Source organism: Arachis ipaensis, chromosome B9 (assembly GCF_059453495.1).
Source record: "Arachis ipaensis isolate K30076 ecotype BB chromosome B9, ASM5945349v1, whole genome shotgun sequence".
Taxonomy (NCBI): Eukaryota; Viridiplantae; Streptophyta; class Magnoliopsida; order Fabales; family Fabaceae; genus Arachis; species Arachis ipaensis.
In genome coordinates, this window is record NC_142444.1 from 58,368,395 (window position 1) to 58,392,072 (window position 23,678).

At 34.3% G+C, this 23,678-nt stretch overlaps 1 protein-coding gene, 1 non-coding gene and 1 pseudogene across 2 annotated transcripts; all 3 read left to right on the top strand.

The window, feature by feature from the left end:
• The first annotated feature begins 922 nt into the window (after positions 1 to 922).
• LOC107616903 (myb family transcription factor PHL11-like) lies at positions 923 to 3,990 on the top strand (annotated as a pseudogene).
• Positions 3,991 to 10,956: 6,966 nt separating this feature from the next.
• On the top strand, positions 10,957 to 12,158 carry LOC107616925 (EH domain-containing protein 1-like). Its single transcript, XM_088498334.1, has 5 exons — positions 10,957 to 11,041; positions 11,161 to 11,244; positions 11,481 to 11,544; positions 11,643 to 11,677; positions 12,094 to 12,158. Exons 1-5 carry the CDS (start codon positions 10,957 to 10,959, stop codon positions 12,156 to 12,158), a joined length of 333 nt encoding a protein of 110 aa, XP_088354460.1.
• A 9,847-nt stretch (positions 12,159 to 22,005) lies between these two features.
• LOC148544776 (small nucleolar RNA R71) lies at positions 22,006 to 22,113 on the top strand. The gene has a single exon (XR_015900592.1). It is a non-coding gene; the product is annotated as a small nucleolar RNA R71 (small nucleolar RNA).
• The last annotated feature ends 1,565 nt before the right edge of the window (positions 22,114 to 23,678 follow it).

A 23,678-nucleotide genomic window follows, 5' to 3' on the forward strand; every position in this document is an offset into this window, starting at 1 on the left:
TAAAATAATTATATTTATAAATTTTATTTTAATATAAATATTATTATATAATTTTTTATTAAAATTTTTTACCCCTTTAAACATTTTTTTCAAGTTTTAGTCTCATTTTCTATTAAATTAATTTATACTTGATGCAGAAAATTTGGAATCACATGGCTATTTTAGTCATTTCATATAATATTTTAGTTTTATCCATGTATATCCAAACATAAAAATGGACATTACATTAGTGTCTTGTACATCGTATCCAAACACAATACACAAACAATAATTTTTAATGTCTCCGTCCTATTGTCTCTGTCTCAGTGTCATGTTCTGTTCTGTCTTTGAAAACAAACGCTACCAAGATTATCGTAGGTGTCCTCTCTAGTTTGGAAAACCTGGAACCCACACAAAGGGCATGGACAATGTATCATCCCATCGGATGATGCATTGGCAAATGCGAAGTCAAGGAATTTATTCAGACCATCCCTGTATTCTACACTACCTCGTGGCTTTGTAATCCATCTCTTATCAATGTCTAAATAAATGGAATAGCACAAACAAATAAATAAATAGTAAAAAATACATAGAGGACTAAACTCGACAATATATTACAAGCAAAACCATGTAGGGAGTGACGGAATAACTCAAAACGAAAACAAAATTAAAATTACTTGCATCCCAGATAACATGTAGCACACGAAAGGTATTGGGGAGGAGGCTTACTCATTGCAAAATTCTGTGCTTTCTTAAAAGAATACTGGTCGAAAGAATTGCTGGTTCCAAGTCCAAAAAATGAAAAGATAAATAAAAGCTTCCTTAAAAATTGAAAAAGAAAACAGGAATAACTGTTAACATAAAAAAATAAAAAAATAAGTCAAGAAATATAACTAAACAATCATAATGTACAGAGAATAGAATCTTCAAAATATCTTAAAAAATGGAAAACATAACAGGAATGAAAGTTAGATTTAAAAGACAATTAAAAAAAAAAATATATATATATATATAAGCAATTATAACAGATAGAGGATAGAATCTTGAAATTGTAGATATATTATTTTAGATACGCTTCTAAGAAAGTCATATTATAGTTTCCCTGTCTTATCTTCTACCATGTAAATACAAATAATTAGTTTACTGAAAAAAATAAATTATTAACCCCTCAACTCAAGATCAATATTTTCTTTACTTGGTTAAAAAGAAAGGACAAACAAGAAAATTTGGACTTAATAAACTGAATTCTGAGAAATAAAATTAAAAAAGGCATGGATATGAATGCATGAAACCAGAACCTGTTACAAATGGACATAGTACATCCGAATTATTGGGGTACCCTTATTTGGATTTGAGCCATGGAAGGAAGATGCTATAACATTAATAATTATAGTAATAATAATAAAGCATATAATTGAGTTCTTTCAATATTTTGGCTTCATTTGCAACGAAACAGGAAACTGTATTAACCAAGGAAGAAGAAGAAAGATGATACTTTCGTCAAGCGAAAGAAATTGAAGTCAATTAAATAAATGTAAACCTAATGTAAACACGCAGAGTCTATAATAGCTCCATTGTCTTCCATACTTGTAAAAACATCAAACTCCTATCTTTTGTAAACCAATTTCTCTAACAATAATTAATATATAAACCTGCCAAGCTAACTAGCTGCTCAAACTAGTTAAGTACTATTTTCAAATTTTCCATAAATAATAATACAAAAGCAACTTCTATATTCTGTAGCATTTTGTTGAGCATAATAGTTACCAATCAGACAAATAAAAAATGGGATAAAGACCCATGTGTCTATATGTTTGTTAGATCTTAGAAACTCCTATTGATTTCAACATTTCATTCATCAATCAGAGTTTATCAAAGTTAGAATGTCACCCAATATAATATATTATCAATTATCCAACAATATCCAAAACTCCTAGAATATTGCTTATAACACTTTGGTAATACTGATAATAGGCAAAAGTTGTAGTGTTGAGAAGTTGCCAATGCTGAGTATTGCTTATAACACATTAAAAATATTATAGTTTGCATCAGCCTCAATTCCTTCTTATTATTTTCCTTTTCCTAACTAGGAGAATGATCAATTATCTTACTCACATAGGCAAAAGATGAATAGAACAATATTAAAAAATCAAAATTATCATACTCATAACAAATAACAAAGTTGAAAGAAAAATAACCCTGATCAGAGTGTCTTCTAGAAGCTTCTCTGCTACAAGTAATTATGCAATTCTTATCAACAGCGAAAATAGAAATACATTTGGGCAATTTCTTTGCGTAGTACTTAGCAACGGACACCGAACGACGTTGCTTCCTGCACCAAAACCTTCTTCGTTGAAGAGCCTCTATACACTTTCGGTTTCAAATCAATCTGCAATAAAACAGCGCGATTTTAGTTCCCAAAACTCTCTCTAGAGTGTAATTGTATAGTGGCTTCAAACATAAATACTAATAGTCTCTTGGTAGTTCTTTTGTGGTATCTTGAGAATTGGCTCTTAAGTTTTTTAAAATGGGCATAATTCTAGCATTTCAGTGTGGAGAATAGGGAAGAATTCTGTGGAACCCCTGTACTACCTGGAATGATTATGTTACAATATATTTTTGTGCTGGTAGTTTACTCAAATCTAATAAATTTTTAAAAAATAGATTAACAAGTGAATTTAGGGTATTATTAGTCATTAATATTATCATTAGTATCATTTAGTGGTATTCTCAGTAGTAACACAGACTGGTTAAGCTTTGGTTACAAAAAAAACCCCCGGTTTGTTTAAGAAACAAGAATTTGGAATCTTTTGTGTGCCGAGCTAATTTTTTTTTCTTTTTATTTTATAGTATGTCTTCCATCTTCTTGTTTTTATCCTATCCATCCTCTAATAATTGTCATTTGGAGGCATAACTTGGATTTTTATTTTATTTTTAATTTTTTTCAGAAGTATAGACTTGGACAACAAGCTAAAAAACAAAGTGAAGAACATCACAAAGAGAACAATAGTGAATTCATTATAAGTTTTACTTATTTATTTATTTATTTTCAATTAAGTATATTCCTAATTGGACCATCTTCAACCATAGAGATTGACAATATTACCATTTTATTTACCTTATACAAACATTGAAGGTTTTTATAATCTTTATTTTGTTTTCTTCCTTTTAGGATATTCATATGTGAATTTCAGCAATAGCTCTTCAGAGTTTAGCACTAGTTTCAGAGGTGATAATGAAAGGGGGTATGTTAATGTTTTAAGAATTAAGGTCACTTCTTTAATTATATACATGACCATGGTTTCCATTATCTAGTTATTGTTAAATATTTTATTCACCATAATTAACATCTTAATTTTTGAACAAAATAGAGAAATCCTAATAGCAGAGGCATTGAGACATCAAATTGAAGTCCAAAAGAGACTGAAAGAACAGCTAGAGGTATTTATCATTTATAGGATTCAGATAATAATACACTTAGTAGTTTTATATTTTAATTTTTGGTATTTTTATCAAACCTTGAAAAAAAACAGTATAATTTGGCATAGTTTAAGTGAAAAAAATGAAAAATAAAAGTAAAACAAGCTTCATAACCAATAGGTACAGAAGAAATTGCAGATGAGAATAGAGGCTCAAGGGAAGTATTTGCAAGCTGTGTTAGAGAAAGCTCAGAGGATACTTTCCATGGAAGGTTCAGGCAATAATCTAGAAGCATCAAGAGCTCAATTGACTGAATTCAACTCTGCCTTGTCCAATTTCATGGAAAACATGAACAACAATGATAGCAAACAAAGCATTTTAGACATGAATGATTTTTATATTAAAGTCCATGGTTCAGGTTTCCATAATTAGCATGAAGTAATAAAGAGAGAAGAAAATATTGATCAAAAGCCTAAGATTGAAGAGGGTTCAATTCAGTTTGACTTAAATAGCAAAGGTAGCTATGATCTTGTATCTGCAGGTGGTGGTGGATCTGAAATTGAAGCCAAAATGCTTTCATATAGGCTATGATCATTTTGAACTATCATATGTTTTTTTTTCTTTTATATTGTTTAACTAAGGTTACATGTTAGGAATAAAGTTTATCTGATTCATCGCACAATATCTTTATTGATTTTAATGTCATGATGAAATCTTCATGAAATTCTACATTTATCTTTACAATTCTACATGAGAGATAGACGAGATTAATTAAAACCAATAAAGTCTCATTACTTAAGAGAAAAATTAACAGAGCAATTCATTCTTGCTGATCATAGACAGATGTATTATACTCTAATTTTTGGTGTCCTTTACAAGATAAAATTACAATCTGCTAATTAATCATACTCAATTAGCTATCTAGCTAATCAACTCTCACGTGTTCAAAAAGTTAAAGTTATGACAAAATCAGAAAAAAGATTAGCCATCTGAGCTTGCTTATAGTGGAACAAATCGCATGAATCAAATTCCTAACTCTAAACAGCTGCAGTTAACCCCAATTAATAGAAGATATAGAAAAATACTTGTTTAGAACTCTGTACAAATAATGAAAACCAGAAGGAAATATCAATGTGGAATAACTAACCAGTGAAAGGGGAAAGGCTGCGATAGCTCAACTTGGCGCACGGTGGAGGACGGTGTAACTATTACACGCACGATCGATGAGAAGCTCAACTTTGACAAGGGTGAGAGAACCACGGATGGCAGCTGGGTGGGTTTCTGGAATTATGGGCAAAAGCTCGAAAAATTAGGGCTTTCTACAAAATTGGAGAAGTCAATTAATGGTTGTAACATGATAAGGGAAAAAGGACAGACTGATTTATGATCAGATCCTCACCTGGGTGGGTTCTTCCGCTGATGAATCGGGGCTCTGCTCCTACTCGTTTGGCGCACTACCAAAAAGAACTCGCGGGTTTCTACATAATTGGGGGAAATCAATTGTTGGTAGTACAATAAAAGGGGAAATTGAAGCAATGAATTGAAACTTACCTAGCGTCGTTTCTTGAAGTAGTCGCCAGGTATGTTACGGAATGGGGGTTGGGTGTGTTTCGCGCCTCTCCTCCTGATTCTGTTTGCGCCAAGAAGACAGGGTAAAAAGAGGAGGCTGGAAGATATATATCCCAGTTGAGTGGCGGTTTTCAATGCCCAGCCGCTATCTAGGAGCGTTTCGCGGCTTTTGCCAGACCGCCGCTCACCTCCGCTGCTATCCTTCCAAACTGTGGCGATTATGGCCATGGCCGCTCTTTACCCGCCGCTACTCTCCGCCTCTGCCGTAGTGTGTGCCTTACTATTATATATATTAATTATTAATTATATAGTAAAAATATATAATAATTTTGTTTAATATTATTTTAATTTTATACTCATTTATGTTTAAATCAATTATACTATTAGTTATACATATTATTAATATAAATATAAATATTACTAAATATGTACAAATAATATTAATTACAACATAATTTTTTTGATTATATGTTTCTTATTAATATTATTTTTTTAATAAAAACATATAAGTATAATAATATAATAAGTATAAACCAATTAATTAGCTATTAAAATTAAAAATAGTTACTTTAATATAAAAACAAAATTAAAAATAAGTATTATGAAGAAGAAAATATTAGAATTCAATATAATTATTCAATAATAACTAGATTAACTGGTTCAACCAATGATCCAATGTTTTGGCAAGTCAATTGCTGATTTAGTTTTGATAACTATGTGCATGAGTGTTGATAAAAATTGTTGAGGAGTGCTACGAATCAGTTTAAAAATTTTCAAGTTATAAAGTTCAACTTCATTGTAGATATAGTTCTAAATTGGAATTCAACACTATGAAAGTTTGACCCAAAAAATGTCACAAAATTTCAAAATAATAATCGGGAGTTTAATTCCGAATTGTTGTCCCTTAGAATCACAATGTAATGCATGACCATTGGCTATGATATAGTAGGGGTTTGATTGTAATTGGCAAAATTTAAATAACAATAAATTAAAAGCACAATTAAAGATTAAATGACAAAGAGATTAAGCTAAGAGTAATCAAGCCAATGTGTTATAGTTCAAATGGCATAGTCTCCTCATACTCATCTAAGCGGTTGCGGGTTTGAGTATCCCTATCTTTGGTAAAAAAAAAAAAAAGAAGCTAAGAGTAATCAAAACAATCAACTAGAGAAAAAGAAAGTAAATTTAAGCTCTAAAAAGACGTTGGCATGAATTGAGAGTAAAGGATTACTATCTTTATCACTAGCTACAATATGATAATTACCAAGAGCAAACTCAATTTGCCAATCTCTGCAAATTGAAAAAGTCAATTAAGTTTAATTAACCCTAATTCACAAGTCCTAATAATCAACTTACTAATTGAATTTAAAAAAATATTAGCGTCAGCGAAAACAAAATTAATTAATATCTCTTATTTACCAATTAATTTGGATATTATAAACTCAAAATCACCCAAGTTTTCAACATGATAATTACCATGAATGAAAAAAAATCAAACACCTAAAGGTTAAGCATTTTATCAAACACCTAAAGTACATAAACATAAAACATCATACATTACAATGATTAGTAAAACTAGACATATCCACCACAAGAATTCAATAATAACAACATAATTAAGCAATAATAAAATATCAAATATCAAATTCATTAAAGAAAATATTAAAGTCAACAAGGATTTAAAAACTTAAAATAGAAAAATAGACAGAATAACAAGAAATTCTAAAAAACTTAGAGAAGAAAAAACAACAATTTATGAGCAAAACCTATAATTAAACAAAACTAAAACCTATAAAGAGAAAATTGAGTAAAACCTAGAGATTCTAGAGAGAAATTAGAGTTTCTCTTGCTAGAATCTAACTAAAAACCTAAAAAAATTGTAAGAATATGAGTATATATTGTGTGTCATGATCTTTTTCATGCTTCCTTCACATGCATCAAGAATGAACTGATGAATTGGACCCAAAATGGTCCCCAAATCGTGAAATCCGTACTTTTTTATGAGGCACGAGATGACTATGATGCGTATGCATCTATAATGCATATGTATCTCATGCGTATACTATGCATGATGTATACGCATCTCTGCAACTTTGTCAAATATTCATTTCTTCATGAAATCTCTAATTTTTCAGGCTTTTCCATCTTTTCGAGTCATTCTTGTAACGACCCATATTTTTGAAAATCTAAATATAAATAAGTTATAATTTATCTTAGAGTAAAGTATCATTTTTGTCCCAACGTTTGGGGTAAATCCTATTTGTGTCCCTAACATTTAAATTGTCGTATTTGTATCCCTAACGTTTGTAAAAGTGATTCAATGTTATCCTGCCGTCAATTACATATCATAAGCACTTTAGTTTTGAGTTTTAAAAATCTCTTGAAGTTAGAATAAAAATATCTGGGATAGAATCGATGATCTACTTCAAAAAATAGCTCATCAAATGTTGAAACTAATTCCTACAACATTTACATAATTCACTTTTCTAAAGACATAATTGAATCTAAACACAAATAGTGGGTATAATATTAAAATCGAACACATCCAAGTGAGACCTAATTGAGAATGAATACATCCAAGTGAGAATAATTGAAAAATATAATCTGATTTGTTAGTATAATTGATAGTAGGATAACATTGAATCACTTTTATAAACGTTAAGGATACAAATAAGACGATTTAAACGTTAGGGACACAAATAGGACTGACCTCAAACGTTGGGGACAAAAGCGATGCTTTACTCTTTATCTTATTAATTTGAGCTCCTTATTTTTAGAAACTAATTAATTTATTAAAAATAGCTAAATTGATTTTATGATAACTAGAGTTTAAATTAATTAGGATTTTTATATAATTTTTATTATAATGAGATATTTCGAAAAAAGATAACTATATTGATATTTTATTTTTACTCGCTTTAATTAAAATAAATATTATTTTAATAATATTGTAATTAAGTTCAAAATCTGCCGATATGAGAAAATATCGGTATTCTGTGATGAGCTTGGCTTTGCTAATGCTTCATCGTATATCGTTTATTCTTATAATCTTTATGTTACTAATGTCATTCATATTAGGAACTCATATATATTTATTTCTAGGTGAATGCTACCCAACCCTCTCTAAAATAACATGTAAGTTACCCTTCATGATGTGTCAAATTTTAATTGGTCATTATTTTAACCATAGTTAGGTTATTTTGTATCACCGTCGTGACAAGAAGCGGCGACGTCGTCATCATCTACTGCACTCTCACGCAATCTCTCTTTCTTCTTCAGTGCATCATTCCTTAACTATGTTGTTAAATTTTCGTCCTTCCTAGTATAGCCAGCACCGATGTCATTGTTATCTCGTGTCTTCTCACTCGATTCCTCTTTCTGCTGTGGATCACTCCTTACTAACATAATTAATGGTTAATTTAGTTATTAAATTTTTTATTAAAAAAATATATCTTTATTTAATTACATAATAGAACATATATTCATATGTAAAATATAATAAAATAAAATAAATCCATTTAAGGTACTGAAAATATAATTAAAATCATGAATATATAAATATAATAGTAAAATTTGTCCTTTAAATAAGTAAATATATGCTTTATCATACATAAATTATTTAAAAAAATTGAATAAATTGTTAAAATTAATAGCAAAAATTTAAAATGATAAAATCTAACTTTCTTACCGTATTTTTTATAATATTTTATTCTTTTAATTTTTAATTTATTAGTACTTTATTATTTCATTAATGATTAAACAAATTAATTTTATGAAAAATTATTTTTTGTATTATCTTAAAAAAGAGACCAATATAACAGTTTAAAAAATAACGTAAAAATAATATTTTAAAAAAATATTTAATATTAAAATTTTTAAATACAGAAATAAATTGTATTAATATTTAATAGATAAATATAAAATACATGCCTAAAATAAAAAAAAAACATATAAATAACAATGACATCGGCGCTGGCTATACTAGGAAGGACGAAAATTTAACAACGTAGTTAAGGAATGATGCATTGAAGAAAGAGAGATTGCGTGAGAGTGCAGTAGATGATGACGATGTCGGCGCTTCTTGTCACGACGGTGATACAAAGTAACCCAACTATGGTTAAAATAATGACCAATTAAAATTTGACACATCATGAAGGGTAACTTACATGTTATTTTAGAGAGGGTTTAGTAGCATTACACCTTATTTCTATACATATATATATATATATATATATATATATATATATATATATGTAGGAATTATTACTTGTGTTTTAATATATCTAACTTTTAAAGTTATCCGTTTAAGATATTTATAACTTGAATCGTTGACTCATCAACTTAAATGAGTGACACCCAATCCCCTTTATTAATTACATCACATAATCATCTATCTTAATCCCATTTTCTTCCTTTATTCACGAAACCAAAAGAAAAAGAGAGAGAGACCGTGAGTCAGATAGAGAGAAAATCACAGAACCTTCGACCTTCTGAGCTTATTCTTTGAGCTCCGTAACTCAAATAAAAAATCTAAACCAATTAAAGTATTCATATCTTCTTCCTCTTCACGTTGATGTCACTTTTGTTTGGGAAAAATTGATGGTGAAGTCTTCTCCCTCCCTTGGTGGTTCGGCCGAACAATGCATTGGAAGGAGTAACCGATTTGCGACGTTTTCTTCTTCGATTTCTCTTTCAGAAAGCTTCTTTAGTGTTTCAATTTGGTGGCTATCATATAAAGGTAGAGTTTAATAATTTTGTAATAATTAAATATTTTCTTAATGTGTGATTGTTGATTGAATGTTTGTGGCTTAAAATTGAATGATTTTGTGTTTGAATTTTGATGAAATATTGTTGATTTTATGCTATATGTTTCAGTTTTGATGAGGCTGCTAAAATTGATCTGTTGTGGCTTGATTTAAGGGATATTTTTAAAATTAAATATTGAGAAAATTGATGAGATTTGGTAGTTTGAAGATTAAAGTGAAAGCTGAAAGAAATTGGTACCTGAAAAGCTTGAAAAAAACTTGATTGAAAGTCAAATAGAAAACTTGAAAGAAAATCAAGGAGTTTGGTTTTCTTAAGGAAGAGAATGTCGCCAACACTTAATATATTTTAAGGATAAAATGATAATTTAAATAAAGATTGACGTTAAATTACACTACAAGAAAAAAGGCTATGGCCACACTTTTTTTAGGGTGGCGATTAATAGAGATTTGGCTACATTTTTTCCTACTACGCTTTAAAAGCATGGCAAAAGGGGTCAACGGCCACGTTTTTATTAGGGTAGCAACTGATTCGAGATTTGGCCACGCTTTTTTTGCCACGCTTAAAAAGTGTAGCCATAGAGAGAAACAGGCACGCTTTCAAAGCGTGGCAATAGGGTTTTGTTATTAGGGCGTTTTAAAAACGTGGCCGTTTCTTACTACTGTTTTGGCACTCTTCGAAAGCGTGGCCAAAAACTTCCAAAAAAGAAAATTACAAAGTCGTCTCTTGCTTTGAAATTCTAAGTTACAATTTACACATTACTCTTCCAGATTAGTCTTTCTCCTTCTTACAATTGCCCTAGCTCAATTCAAAAAGCCCTCTAGGAAGATGAACACCGTCTTCATTATGCCTCACGAAGGAGATTAAGCCTAGCTAACCCTAACCCTGTCTTCATTGTACCTCACCGTACCCTAACCCTCTCTTCATTGTGCCTCACGAAGAACCCCTAACCACGACGAAGAATCCCTAACAGCACTCTGCGAAGAATGTCGCCAGTCGTCGGCACTCGCAATGCCTCCGTCGAAGAACCCCTAACCCTCCTTTGAGTTTCTTCTCTCTTCTCTCGCCATTCTCACCCTCAAGCTCACCTAGTCTCACCTCTCTCTCGGCTGGTCTCACCATCGACCTCTCTCTATCTCTCCGGTTTATCACTTTTCTCGCGGGTGTTTCAGACTCAAGGTCGTCACGCTCTATCACCATCACTGCTCTGTCACAAGCGAATCGATGGAATTCGACCCGATCCCAATTGGTTCCTGGTCGAAAGAGAACCAGATCATCTACCAGCAGTTGTTCAATTACGCTGATTCAGGTATGCCAAGTTTTCAATTATTTTAGTTTATTTAATTTTTATCTTTTGGTGTTGCTAATTATGGTGATGTTTGTGTTCAAAAATTGATGAATTTGTACTGTGCTTTTTCTCTATTTTAGATGGCGATGGCCGCATTACGGGGAGTGATGCCACCAAGTTTTTTTCCATGTCCAATTTGTCTCACCAGGATCTTAAGCAGGTTTTGTACTTTTTGTTTTTCATTGCAATTATTGATTCTAATGATAGTGGTTAGTTTTAGCTTTACATTTTATTAGTTTTGAACTCTCTAGCTTTTGATTATATAGATGATGGTTGGCTAGGAATGGTTGAGTTGTTTGTAGGAGTTGTGCTTAGCTGATATGTATCACAGTTGATTTCTTCTCAAGTTTTAACTGAATTGTTTATTTATGTGCTCTGATTTGCCAAAATTGAAGGTGTGGGCTATCACTGATTCAAATCGACAAGGATATCTTGGTTTTACAGAGTTCATCATTGCTATGCAGGTGAATTCATGTTATTTTTTAGTTGGAGTGTGATGTTGAACTCTTTCTAGAGTGCTTACATGTTTTGAAATGGAGCTAATTTCTTTGGCACAATCCGTCCAACCAATAACACAAGATCTTCTTTCTAGTGGTGGTGAGTTTTTGTACTTCTAGATTTGTTTGTCACTCTTTGGTTTGAATATATATTTTTTTAGTTGTTGAAGACTTCATGATAGCGATTCTTGATGCTGTCGGCCCATGTTGATTGTGAACTTCTGTTTTTCAATTGAGCTGAAAAACTTGAAATGGTTTTGAGTTTTCGGATCATGAAGTGCTAGTTTGGCATTTAGAGTTTATGTTTGTAAGAGTCAAGCAACATAATTATTTGTTTATTGACTGATTTTTTAAAATTTTAACTCATTTGCCTTTGATTTGGTTACTTTGCAACAATTTGGATAATCATTGATGCAAAATTCATTTCCAAGTTCACTAATTGCTTTAAGTTGCTTGCGTTTTTATAGAAACCTAAAGTGTTGAATTTATCTATTCTAAACTTCAACTTTTCTGCAGGCATTTTACTTCCAACCATTTTTCTGGGAATCTACCTGCTACATTTGCAAATCTCACTAAATTGAATCACGTGTAAGTAATTTGTTTCACTTATTCCATTTACTTCTCTAAACTATTGTTGGATAACAATAATGTAATGCTTCTGTGTTCCTTTCTCTCTTATACTACAGTCGACTAGGCAATAATCAATTTTCTAGAACTATACCAAATTTTATTCAGAGCTGGACAACTCTTCAGAGATTGTGTGAATCTTTACCTTATTCCCTGAAATTTAAACTTTTAGCTGTTTCTTTTTGAAATACATTTTAGTTATAATTGGCTGACCAAAGAATTGTTCTTAATTGTTCCAGGGTGGTGCAAGGGAGTGGTATGAATTTTTTTATTCAAAAATTAAAGCTACTCATAATTATTGCTTCTTTTTTATTTGATAAAGTGCATGCATCAACATGCTTCTCAGTTCAGTCTTTTGATTATAATATAGGGGTTTAAAATATCTTAAGTTGACTTTTTGAAACCATTTCTTTTCTCTCTTAAATAATACTTGCTTTGGACATAACTTCTTTTTCAGAGACATCAGTTTTAACAAATTAAGTGGAATCATTCCAAGCTCCTTCAATCGCCTATTGAACATGAACATACTTTAAGAAATCTTTTCTAACTTTTTATTTTTTAGTTACATGAAATAAGGATTGAGGGAAACTATTTCTTGCCTTCATTATTAGAAAATTGGAAATTGAATGCCATTGACACTGATAGAGAACCAATGGCAGGATTAAAATGCAGATAGACTAAGTTTCCTTCTCAATTAAACATGCTGTTTATGATAATTTGAGTTGCATCTTGAAGCTTTGGTATGTACTTATTTATGATTTCTGTTCTTATACCTTGTTTTTTTCCTTTTCTCTGTTGGGCTTGATTCAGAGAAAAAAGAGACGAGTGATAAACCCCAATTTTGTAGTTTATCTTGTGCTTAATTTGGGGGATTTTATCACCTTTTCCCACATTTATTCAATGAAATAGCATGGTTTTGTAATTCTCCCTTGAATTGTGCTTAAGTGTAAAAACATGCTTTTTAGGCCCTAAATTAGTGATTTTGATTCACTTTAATTTCATTTGATGCCTTGACGTGTTTGTTGAGTGATTTCAGGTTCATAAGGCAAGTATTGGATGGAAGAAATAAGTAGAAAAGCATACAAAGGGGAGAATACATGAAGAAACAAGGATTGGGAATGCATCAATAGACGTGCACACGTACAAGACGCGCACGCGCAAAAGTGGTTTCTCCTAGAGATGCGCAAGCGTACATGCCGCATCCGCGAGGATGAAGAATTTGCCAATCGATGCGCACACGCACATGGCGCGCACGCACCGATACTCTCACATAGCCCACTTAAAGGAAAAATGCTGGGGGTGATTTCTGAGCTGTCCAGGCCCAAATCCAACTTGTTTCTGAGTGTATTTCATGCAGAATTGAAGTCCAAGCAAAGGGGAAGCAATTGTTTGTAGCATTAGCATCATGTAGGTTAGTTTCTAGAGAGAGAAGCTCCCTCTTCTCTCTAGAATTAGGTTAGTTTAATCTCTTCTAGATCCAGGCTCAATTACATGTTTTCATCTTATTTCTTTTATGATTTCTTGTTCCTACTACTTGATTCTCTTAGTTTTCATGTTAATTTCTCTTTTATGTTTCTTTTGCGATGATGAACTCATGTAGGATTTGATTTACATTTAATGAAATTTAATATTTGATGTTTTTTTTATTGTTGATCTGGGTTGTGTTCTTACTTTTCTTGCAATTTGTAGTTGGTAGATTTTACTATTTCTTGTCATTTACTATGCTTTCTTTTTATGCCTTCCAAGTGTTTGATAAAATACTTAGTTGGATTTTAGAGTAGAATTTTATGTTCTTGGCTTGGGAAGGTAACTTAGGAACTCTTGAGTTACTAATGTCCAAGTGATTGACGATTGGGAGCCATTAACTCTAGATCTCACTAATTGATTTAGTGGAGAACTAGGACTTATGGACTTGGGTTGACATAGCTCATTTGACTTTCCTTTATTAGTTAGAGGATGACTTAATGGGGTTGATCCTCGCCAATTCTCATGTTGTGGTTAGTGATTAGGATAGAGATCCTTGACCACCTAACCTTGCCAAGACCTTTTTGTTAGTTTATTTCCTTTGCCATTTATATTTCTTGTCCATCATATCAAAAACCCCAAAACATACTCCATAACCAATAACAAGGCACTTTATTGCAATTCCTAGGGAGAACAACCCGAGGTTTAAATACTTCAGTTTATAAAATTTAGGGGTTTGTTACTTGTGACAAACAAATTTTTGTATGAAAGGACTATTGTTTGGTTTAGAAACTATACTTTACAACGATAATTCATTAGTGGAATTCTAGACCACACCAAAGTCCAAATCATCAAAATGGCACCGTTGACAGGGAGTTGCAATGGTGTTATGTTATTGGTTATTGTACATATGTGAATATTGTAAATGGGTTTACCTTTTGCTTCTTTGTTAGTTTTTGCTAGTTTTAGGATTTAATTTTCTTGCTTTTTATTTGATTTTATTTTCATTTTCTCTTGCTATCATGAATTCTCACTTTGGCTATGAGTTTGGTTCTAATTATGTTGTAGGAAATGAGAGCTTCAATGAGGATGTGTATCAAGGATGGGACAATCAAAGGTGGGAGGAGCCATATGCATATGATCAATCCTCATGGCGACAACCTCCACCAACGCACTATGAAGAAGAGCCATCCTATGATGCATACCAATCCAATGGTTATGGTGAATCCCCTTGTGACTTCTAAGAACCACCACCATACACCTATGATCCATATCCTCAATATAGCCATCAACCATACTCACAAGCCACCCTTCACCAACCATCTTCATATGACCATAATCCATATCCATCCTACCAACAACCATATTAGCAATATGAACCACATATAGAGCCACCACCATTCCAACATCAACATTTCCAAGAGCCACCCCCTCCATACTATTACCAAGATGAACCACCTCCAATGCATGCAAATTTTCAACCACAAGATGAATTCTACTTTCCACCACAATCTCCCATGGAAGAATACTCATGTCCTTTGATCCAAGAGCCATATGATCCTAATCTTACTATCCAAGAGGAACAAGAGTCAAGGGATCATTTCAAGGAGGCATTGGATCAATTTCAAGCAACCATGGAGTGTGTTGTGCAATGAATGGAAAGAATGGGAAATATTGAACCACCACAACTCTACATAAAAGAACCACCTTCTAACTATAATACCTTTCCCTCAAACAATGAACCCTTTCTTCCACCATCACCTCCCGATGAAGCCTTTATGCTAGAATTAAGGGATCTTAAATCTCACACCTTAAGGCAACACGAGGAGGATGAAAAGAAATTTGAGGAGTTAAGAGCAAAAACGGCTATCATGGTAGAAGTGGTGCACGAAATTGTGATCATCAATGGCGCCATCAACATCGTACGCTCAATTGTAATCTCAATTTTTTATCACAACTTCGCACAACTAACTAGCAAGTGCACTGGGTCGTCCAAGTAATAAACCTTACGCGAGTAAGGGTCGATCCCACGGAGATTGTTGGTAAGAAGCAAGCTATGGTCATCTTGTAAATCTCAGTCAGACGAATATAGAATGGTTATGGAGTTTTCGAATATTAATAATAAAATAGGGATAGAAATACTTATGTAAATCCTTGATGAGAATTTCAGATAAATGCATGGAGATGCTTTCGTCCCTCTAAACCTCTGCTTTCCTGCTGTCTTCATCCAATCAGTCTTACTCCTTTCTATGGCTGGCTTTATGTAAGGACATCACCGCTATCAATAGCTACTTTTGATCCTCTCTGGAAAATGGTCCGATGCGCTGTCACTACATGGCTAATCGTCTGGAGGCGTCACCCTTGCCAACGGCCGTATCCTATCCTCTTGTGAAAATGGTCCAAATGCTCTGTCACAGCACGGCTAATCATCTGAGGTTCTCGATCATACTGGAATAGGATTCACCCTCCTTTTGCGTCTGTCACTACGCCCAGTACTCGCGAGTTTGAAGCTTGTCACAGTCATTCAATCCCTGAATCCTACTCAGAATACCACAGACAAGGTTTAGAATTTCCGGATTCTCATGAATGCCGCCATCAGTCTAGCTTACACCACGAAGATTCTAATTAAGAGATCTAAGAGATACTCATTCAATCTAAGGTAGATCGGAAGTGGTTGTCAGGCACGCGTTCATAAGGAATGATGATGATTGTCACGTTCATCACATTCAGGTTGAAGTGCGAATGAATATCTTAGAAGTGGAATAAGTTGAATTGAATAGAAAAACAGTAGTACTTTGCATAAATCTTTGAGGAACAGCAGAGCTCCACACCTTAATCTATGGAGTGTAGAAACTCTACCGTTGAAAATACATAAGTGAAAGGTCCAGGCATGGCCGAATGGCCAGCCCCCATGATCTAAGAACTAGGCATCCAAAGATGTCTAATACAATAGTAAACAGTCCTATTTATACTAAACTAGTTACTAGGGTTTACAGAAGTAAGTAATTGATGCATAAATCCACTCCGGGGCCCACTTGGTGTGTGCTTGGGCTGAGCTTGAATGTTACACGTGCAGAGGCTCTTTCTGGAGTTGAACGCCAGGTTGTAACGTATTTCTGGCGTTCAACTCTGGTTTGTGACTTGTTTCTGGCATTTAACTCCAGACAGCAGCGTAGAACTGGCGTTCAACACCCTTTTACGTCGTCTAAAGTCGGCCAAAGTATTGGAAGCGCGCCATTTTGAGTTCTGTAGCTCCAGAAAATCCACTTTGAGTGTAGGGAGGTCAGAATCCAACAACATCAGCAGTCCTTCTTCAAACTCTGAATCTGATTTTTGTTCAAGTCCCTCAATTTCAGCCAGAAAATACCTGAAATCACAGAAAAACACACAAACTCATAGTAAAGTCCAGAAATGTGAATTTAACATAAAAACTAATGAAAACATCCCTAAAAATAACTAGATTCTACTAAAAACATACTAAAAACAATGCGAAAAAGCGTATAAATTATCCGCTCATCACAACACCAAACTTAAATTGTTGCTTGTCCCCAAGCAACTGAAAATCAAATAGGATAAAAAGAAGAGAATATACTATAAATTCCAAACTATGAATGAAACATAGCTCCAATCAGATGAGCGGGACTTGTAGCTTTTTGCCTCTTGAATAGTTTTGGCATCTCGCTTTATTCATTGAAGTTCATAATGATTGGCATCTATAGGAACTCAGAGTTCAGATAGTGTTATTGATTCTCCTAGTTCAGTATGATGATTCTTGAACACAGCTACTTTATGAGTCTTGGCCGTGGCCCTAAGCACTTTGTTTTCCAGTATTACCACCGTATACATAAATGCCACAGACACATAATTGGGTGAACATTTTCAGATTGTGACTCAGCTTTGCTAAAGTCCCCAATTAGAGGTGTCCAGGGTTCTTAAGCACACTCTATTTTTGCTTTGGACCTTGACTTTAACCGCTCAGTCTCAAGTTTTCACTTGACACTTACACGCCACAAGCAAATGGTTAGGGACAGCTTGGTATGGCCGCTTAGGCCAGGATTTTATTCCTTTAGGCCCTCCTATCCACTGATGCTCAAAGCCTTGGGATCCTTTTTATTTACCCTTGCCTTTTGGTTTTAAGGGTTATTGGCTTTTTGCTCTTGCCTCTTGGTTTTAAGAGCTTTTGGCTTTTTCTGCTTGCTTTTCTTTTTCTTTCTATTTTTTTCGCTATTTTTTTCTCTCTTTTTTTTTCTGCAAGCTTTGTTCTTTGCTGCTTTTTCTTGCTTCAAGAATCATTTTTATGATTTTTCAGGTTATCAAATAACATGTCTCCTTGTCATCATTCTTTCAAGAGCCAACATATTTAACATTCATAAACAACAACTTCAAAAGACATATGCATTCAAGCATTCATTTAGAAAACAAGAAGCATTGTCACCACATCAATATAATTAAACTAAGTTCAAGGATAAATTCAAAACTCATGTACTTCTTGTTCTTTTGAATTAAAACAGTTTTCATTTAAGAGAGGTGATGGATTCATAGGACATTCATAACTTTAAGACAAAGTTACTAAATACTAATGATCATGTAATGAAGACACAAACTTAGATAAGCACTTAACATAGAAACGAAAAACAGAGAATGTAAGAACAAGGAATGAGTCCACCTTAGTGATGGTGGCGTTTCCTTCTTGAGGAACCAATGATGTCCTTGAGCTCTTCTATGTCTCTTCCTTGTCTTTGTTGCTCCTCCCTCATTGCTTTTTGATCTTCTCTAATTTCATGAAGGATGATGGAGTGCTCTTGATATTCCACCCTTAGTTGTCCCATGTTGGAACTTAATTCTCCTAGGGAGGTGTTAATTTGCTCCCAATAGTTTTGTAGAGGGAAATGCATTTGAGGCATCTCCGGGATCTCATGGTGATGAGCTTCATGCGCCTCTTGAGCTCCATGAATGGGCTCTCTTGCTTGCTCCATCCTTTTCTTAGTGATGGGCTTCTCTTCCTCAATGGGAATGTCTCCTTCTATGAAAGCTCCAGCTGAGTAACTTAGATGGCAAATAAGATGAGGAAAAGCTAGCCTTGCCATGGGGGAGGACTTTTCGACTATTTTGTAGAGTTCAAGGGAGATGACTTCATGAACTTCTACTTCCTCTCCAATCATGATGCTATGAATCATGATGGCCCAATCCACAGTAACTTCGGATCAGTTTCTAGTGGGGATGATGGAACGTTGTATGAACTCTAACCATCCTCTAGCTACAGGCTTGAGGTCCAGTCTTCTGAGTTGAACTGGCTTGCCTTTGGAGTCAATCTTCCATTGAGCTCCTTCCACACATATGTCCATGAGGACTTGGTCTAACCTTTGATTAAAGTTGACCCTTCTAGTGTAGGGGCGTGCATCTCCTTGCATCATAGGCAAGTTAAACGCCAACCACACATTTTCCAGACTAAAATCTAAGTATTTCCCCCGAACCATGGTGAGATAATTCTTTGGGTCCGGGTTCTTACTTTGATCATGGTTCCTAGTGATCCATGCATTGGCATAGAACTCTTGAACCATTAGGATGCCAACTTGTTGGATGGGTTTTGTTAGAACTTCCCAACCTCTTCTTTGGATTTCATGTCGGATCTCCGGATACTCATTCTTCTTGAGCTTGAAAGGGACCTCAGGGATCACCTTCTTCTTGGCCACAACATCATAGAAGTGGAAGCTTTTGTCTTCCCTTTCCCTTTTCTAGAGGATTCTCCGGTCTTAGGTGCCATCAATGGTAATGGAAAAACAAAAAGCTTATGCTTTTACCACACCAAACTTAGAATTTTTGCTCGCCCTCGAGCAAGGGAATAAAGAATAGATGAAGAAGAAGAAGAAATGGAGGAGAGGGAGAGGGAGATGTGTTTCGGTCAAATAGGGTGGGTTTGGGTGGGAAATTGCTTTTGGATTTTGAAGGTAGGTGGTGTTTATGAGGTAGGTTTATGGGGAAGAGTGGATGGATGTGAGTGGTGAAGTGGTGATAGGGAAGAGGGATTGAGGTGATTGGTGAAGAGTTTTGGGGAAGAGTGTTTATGGGATTGTGTGAAAGAGGGGTGAGGAGAAGTGAGTGGAGGTAGGTGGGGATCCTGTGGGGTCCACAGATCCTGAGGTGTTCGAGGATTTACAACCTTGCACCAAATTAGGCATGCAAAATGCCCTTGCACACAACTCTGGGCGTTCAGCGCCAGATTGGTGCTTGTTCTGGGCGTTGAATGCCCATTTGTTGCCCATTTCTGGCGTTGAACGCCAGAACCATGCTTGTTCTGGGCGTTCAGCGCCAGCTCTTCTCCAGGGTGCAATTCTGGCATTCAAACGCCCAGATGCTGCCCATTTTGGGTGTTCAGCGCCAGAACCATGCTCTGTTCTGGCGTTGAACGCCAGCCAGATGCTTCTTACTGGCATTTAAACACCAATAAGGTCTTCCTCCAGGGTGTGATTTTTTTTCTACTGTTTTTGATTCCATTTTTAATTTTTATATTTATTTTGTGACTTCACATGATCATGAACCTAATAAAACATGAAAAACAATAAAAATAGAAATTAGATAAAAATTGGGTTGCCTCCCAACAAGCGCTTCTTTAATGTCAATAGCTTGATAGTGGGCTCTCATGGAGCCTCACAGATGTTCAGAGCATTGTTGAGACTCTCAAACACCAAACTTAGAGTTTAGATATGGGAGTTCAACACCAAACTTAGAGTTTGGTTGTGGCCTCCCAACACCAAACTTAGAGTTTGACTGTGGGGGCTCTGGTTGACTCTGTAATGAGAGAAGCTTACTGTGCTTCCTCTCCATGGGTACAGAGAGAGATCCTTGAGTTTTAAACACAAGGTTGTCCTCATTTAATTGAAGGATCAATTCTCCTCTGTCCACATCAATCACAGCTCTTGCTGTGGCTAGGAAGAGTCTTCCAAGGATGATGAATTCATCCTCATCCTTCTCAGTATCTAGGACTATGAAATCAGCAGGGATGTAAAGGCCTTCAACCTTTACTAACACGTCCTCTACTTGTCCATAAGCCTGTTTTCTTGAATTGTCTGCCATTTCTAATGAGATTTTAGTGGCTTGCACCCCATAGATTCCCAGTTTCTCTATTACAGAGAAGGGCATGAGGTTTATCACTGAACCAAGGTCACACAGAGCCTTCTCAAAGGTCATGGTGCCTATGGTACAAGGTATTAAGAACTTTCCAGGATCCTGTTTCTTCTGAGGCAATCTCAGTTGATCCAGATCACTTAGTTCATTGGTGAACAAGGGAGGTTCATCTTCCCAAGTCTCAATACCAAATAATTTGGCATTCAGCTTCATGATTGCACCAAGAAACTTGGCAGCTTGCTCTTCAGTAACATCCTCATTCTCTTCAGAAGAGGAATACTCATCAGAGCTCATGAATGGCATAAGGAGGTTTAATGGAATCTTTATGGTCTCTAGATGAGTCTCAGATTCCTTTGGTTCCTCAAAGGGAAGCTCCTTATTGATCACTGGACGTCCCAGGAGGTCTTCCTCCTTGGGATTCACGTCCTCTCCTTCCTTCACAGGTTCGGCCATGGTGATTAATTCAATGGCCTTGCACTCTCCTTTTGGATTTTCTTCTATATTGCTTGGGAGAGTACTAGGAGGGATTTCAGTGATCCTTTTACTCAGTTGGCCCACTTGTGCCTCCAAATTTCTAATGGATGACCTTGTTTCATTCATGAAACTCACAGTGGCCTTAGATAGATCAGAGACTAGGTTTGCTAAATTAGAGGTATTTTGTCCAGAGTTCTCTGTCTGTTGCTGAGTGGATGATGGAAAAGGTTTACTATTATTAAACCTATTTCTTCCACCATTATTAAAGCCTTGTTGAGGCTTTTGATCCTTCCATGAGAAATTTAGATGATTTCTCCATGATGGGTTATAGGTGTTTCCATAAGGTTTACCCATATAATTTACCTCTGCTATTGCAGGGTTTTCAGGATCATAAGCTTCTTCTTTAGAAGATGCCTCTTGAGTACTGTTGGATGCAGCTTGCATTCTATTCAGACTCTGAGAAATCATATTGACTTGCTGAGTCAATATTTTGTTCTGAGCCAATATGGCATTCAGAGTGTCAATTTCAAGAACTGCCTTCTTCATAGGCGTCCCATTACTCACATGATTCCTCTCAGAAGTGTACATGAACTGGTTATGAGCAACCATGTCAATGAGTTCTTGAGCTTTTGCAGGTGTTTTCTTTAGGTTAATGGATCCACCTGCAGAAGTATCCAATGACATCTTAGCCAATTCAGATAGACCATCATAGAATATATCCAGGATGGTCCATTCTGAAAGCATGTCAGAAGGACACTTTTTGGTCAGTTGCTTGTATCTTTCCCAAGCTTCATAGAGGGATTCACCTTCTTTCTGTCTGAAAGTTTGAACATCGACTCTAAGCTTGCTCAGCTTTTGAGGAGGAAAGAACTTAGCTAAGAAAGCCGTGACCAGCTTCTCCCAAGAGTTTAGGCTATCTCTGGGTTGAGACTCCAACCACACTCTAGCTCTGTCTCTTACAGCAAAAGGGAAAAGCATGAGCCTGTAGATTTCAGGATCTACTCCATTAGTCTTAACAGTATCACAGATTTGCAAGAATTCAGTTAAGAACTGAAAAGGATCTTCAGATGGAAGTCCATGAAACTTGCAGTTCTGCTGCATCAGAGAAACTAATTGACGTTTCAGCTCAACGTTGTTTGCTCCAATGGCAGGAATAGAGATGCTTCTTCCATGTAAATTGGAATTAGGTGCAGTAAAGTCACCAAGCATCCTCCTTGCATTATTATTATTTTCGGCTGCCATGTCCTCTTCTTGTTCGAATATTTCTGAAAGGTGCTTGCTGGCTTGTTGTAATTTAGCTTCTCTTAGTTTCCTCTTCAGAGTCCTTTCAGGTTCTGGATCTGCTTCAACAAGAATATTCTTGTCCTTGCTCCTGCTCATATGAAAAAGAGGAAACAGAAAAATAATAATAATAGGGATCCTTTTTACCACAGTATAGAGATTCCCTTGTTGTTAGTAGAAGAAGAAGGGGAATAAGAGTGAAGAAGAATGGATAATCCAAACACAAGGGTGAGGATAGGAGCGGTAATTTGAGATGAAGAGAAGTGTTAGTAAATGAATAAATAAAATAGAAGGAGATGAGAGAGAAGAATTTTCAAAAATTATTTTTGAAAAAGAGTTAGTGATTTTCAAAAATAGTTTTTGAAAAAGGTTAGTAATTTTCGAAAATTAGGAATAAAATTAAAATAAAAAATTAAATTAATTAGTTAATTAAAAAGAAATTTTGAAAAAGAGGGAAGATATTTTCAAAAATTAGAGAGAGAGAGAGTTAGTTAGGTAGTTTTGAAAAAGATAAGAAACAAACAAAAAGTTAGTTAGTTAGTTGAAACAGATTTTGAAAAGCAATTTTGAAAAGATAAGAAGATAAGAAGTTAGAAAAATATTTTAAAATCAAATTTTTGAAAAAGATAAGATGAAAAGATATTTTTGAAAAGATATGATTGAAATTAGTTTTGAAAAAGATTTGATTTTTAAAATCACAATTAATGACTTGATTCACAAGAAATCACAAGATATGATTCTAGAACTTAAAGTTTGAACCTTTCTTAACAAGTAAGTAACAAACTTGAAATTTTTGAATCAAAACATTAATTGATGATGTTATTTTCGAAAATTATGTGATAAAGATAAGAAAAAGGTTTTTGAAAAATATTTTTTTATAATTTTCGAAAATAAATAAGAAAGATGAAAAAGATTTGATTTTTGAAAAAGATTTTGAAAAAGATGAGATTTTTAAATTGAAAATTTGATTTGACTTATAAAAACAACTAGATTTTAAAAATTTTTGAAAAAGTCAAATCTAATTTTCGAAATTTTAAGAGAGAAAAAGGGAAAGATATTTTTTTTGATTTTTGAATTTTTAATGATGAGAGGGAAAAACATGAAAAATGATGCAATGCATGAAAGTTATG

What these genes read in the sequence shown, in the direction of transcription:
- LOC107616925 (XM_088498334.1), top strand. Translation starts at nt 10,957, where the DNA reads ATGGAATTCGACCCGATCCCAATTGGTTCCTGGTCGAAAGAGAACCAG. An exon ending in CCAGGATCTTAAGCAGGTTT is followed by an intron (nt 11,245 to 11,480) that starts TGTACTTTTTGT and finishes ATTGAAGGTGTG; the next exon opens with GGCTATCACTGATTCAAATC. An exon ending in AGTTCATCATTGCTATGCAG is followed by an intron (nt 11,545 to 11,642) that starts GTGAATTCATGT and finishes GGCACAATCCGT; the next exon opens with CCAACCAATAACACAAGATC.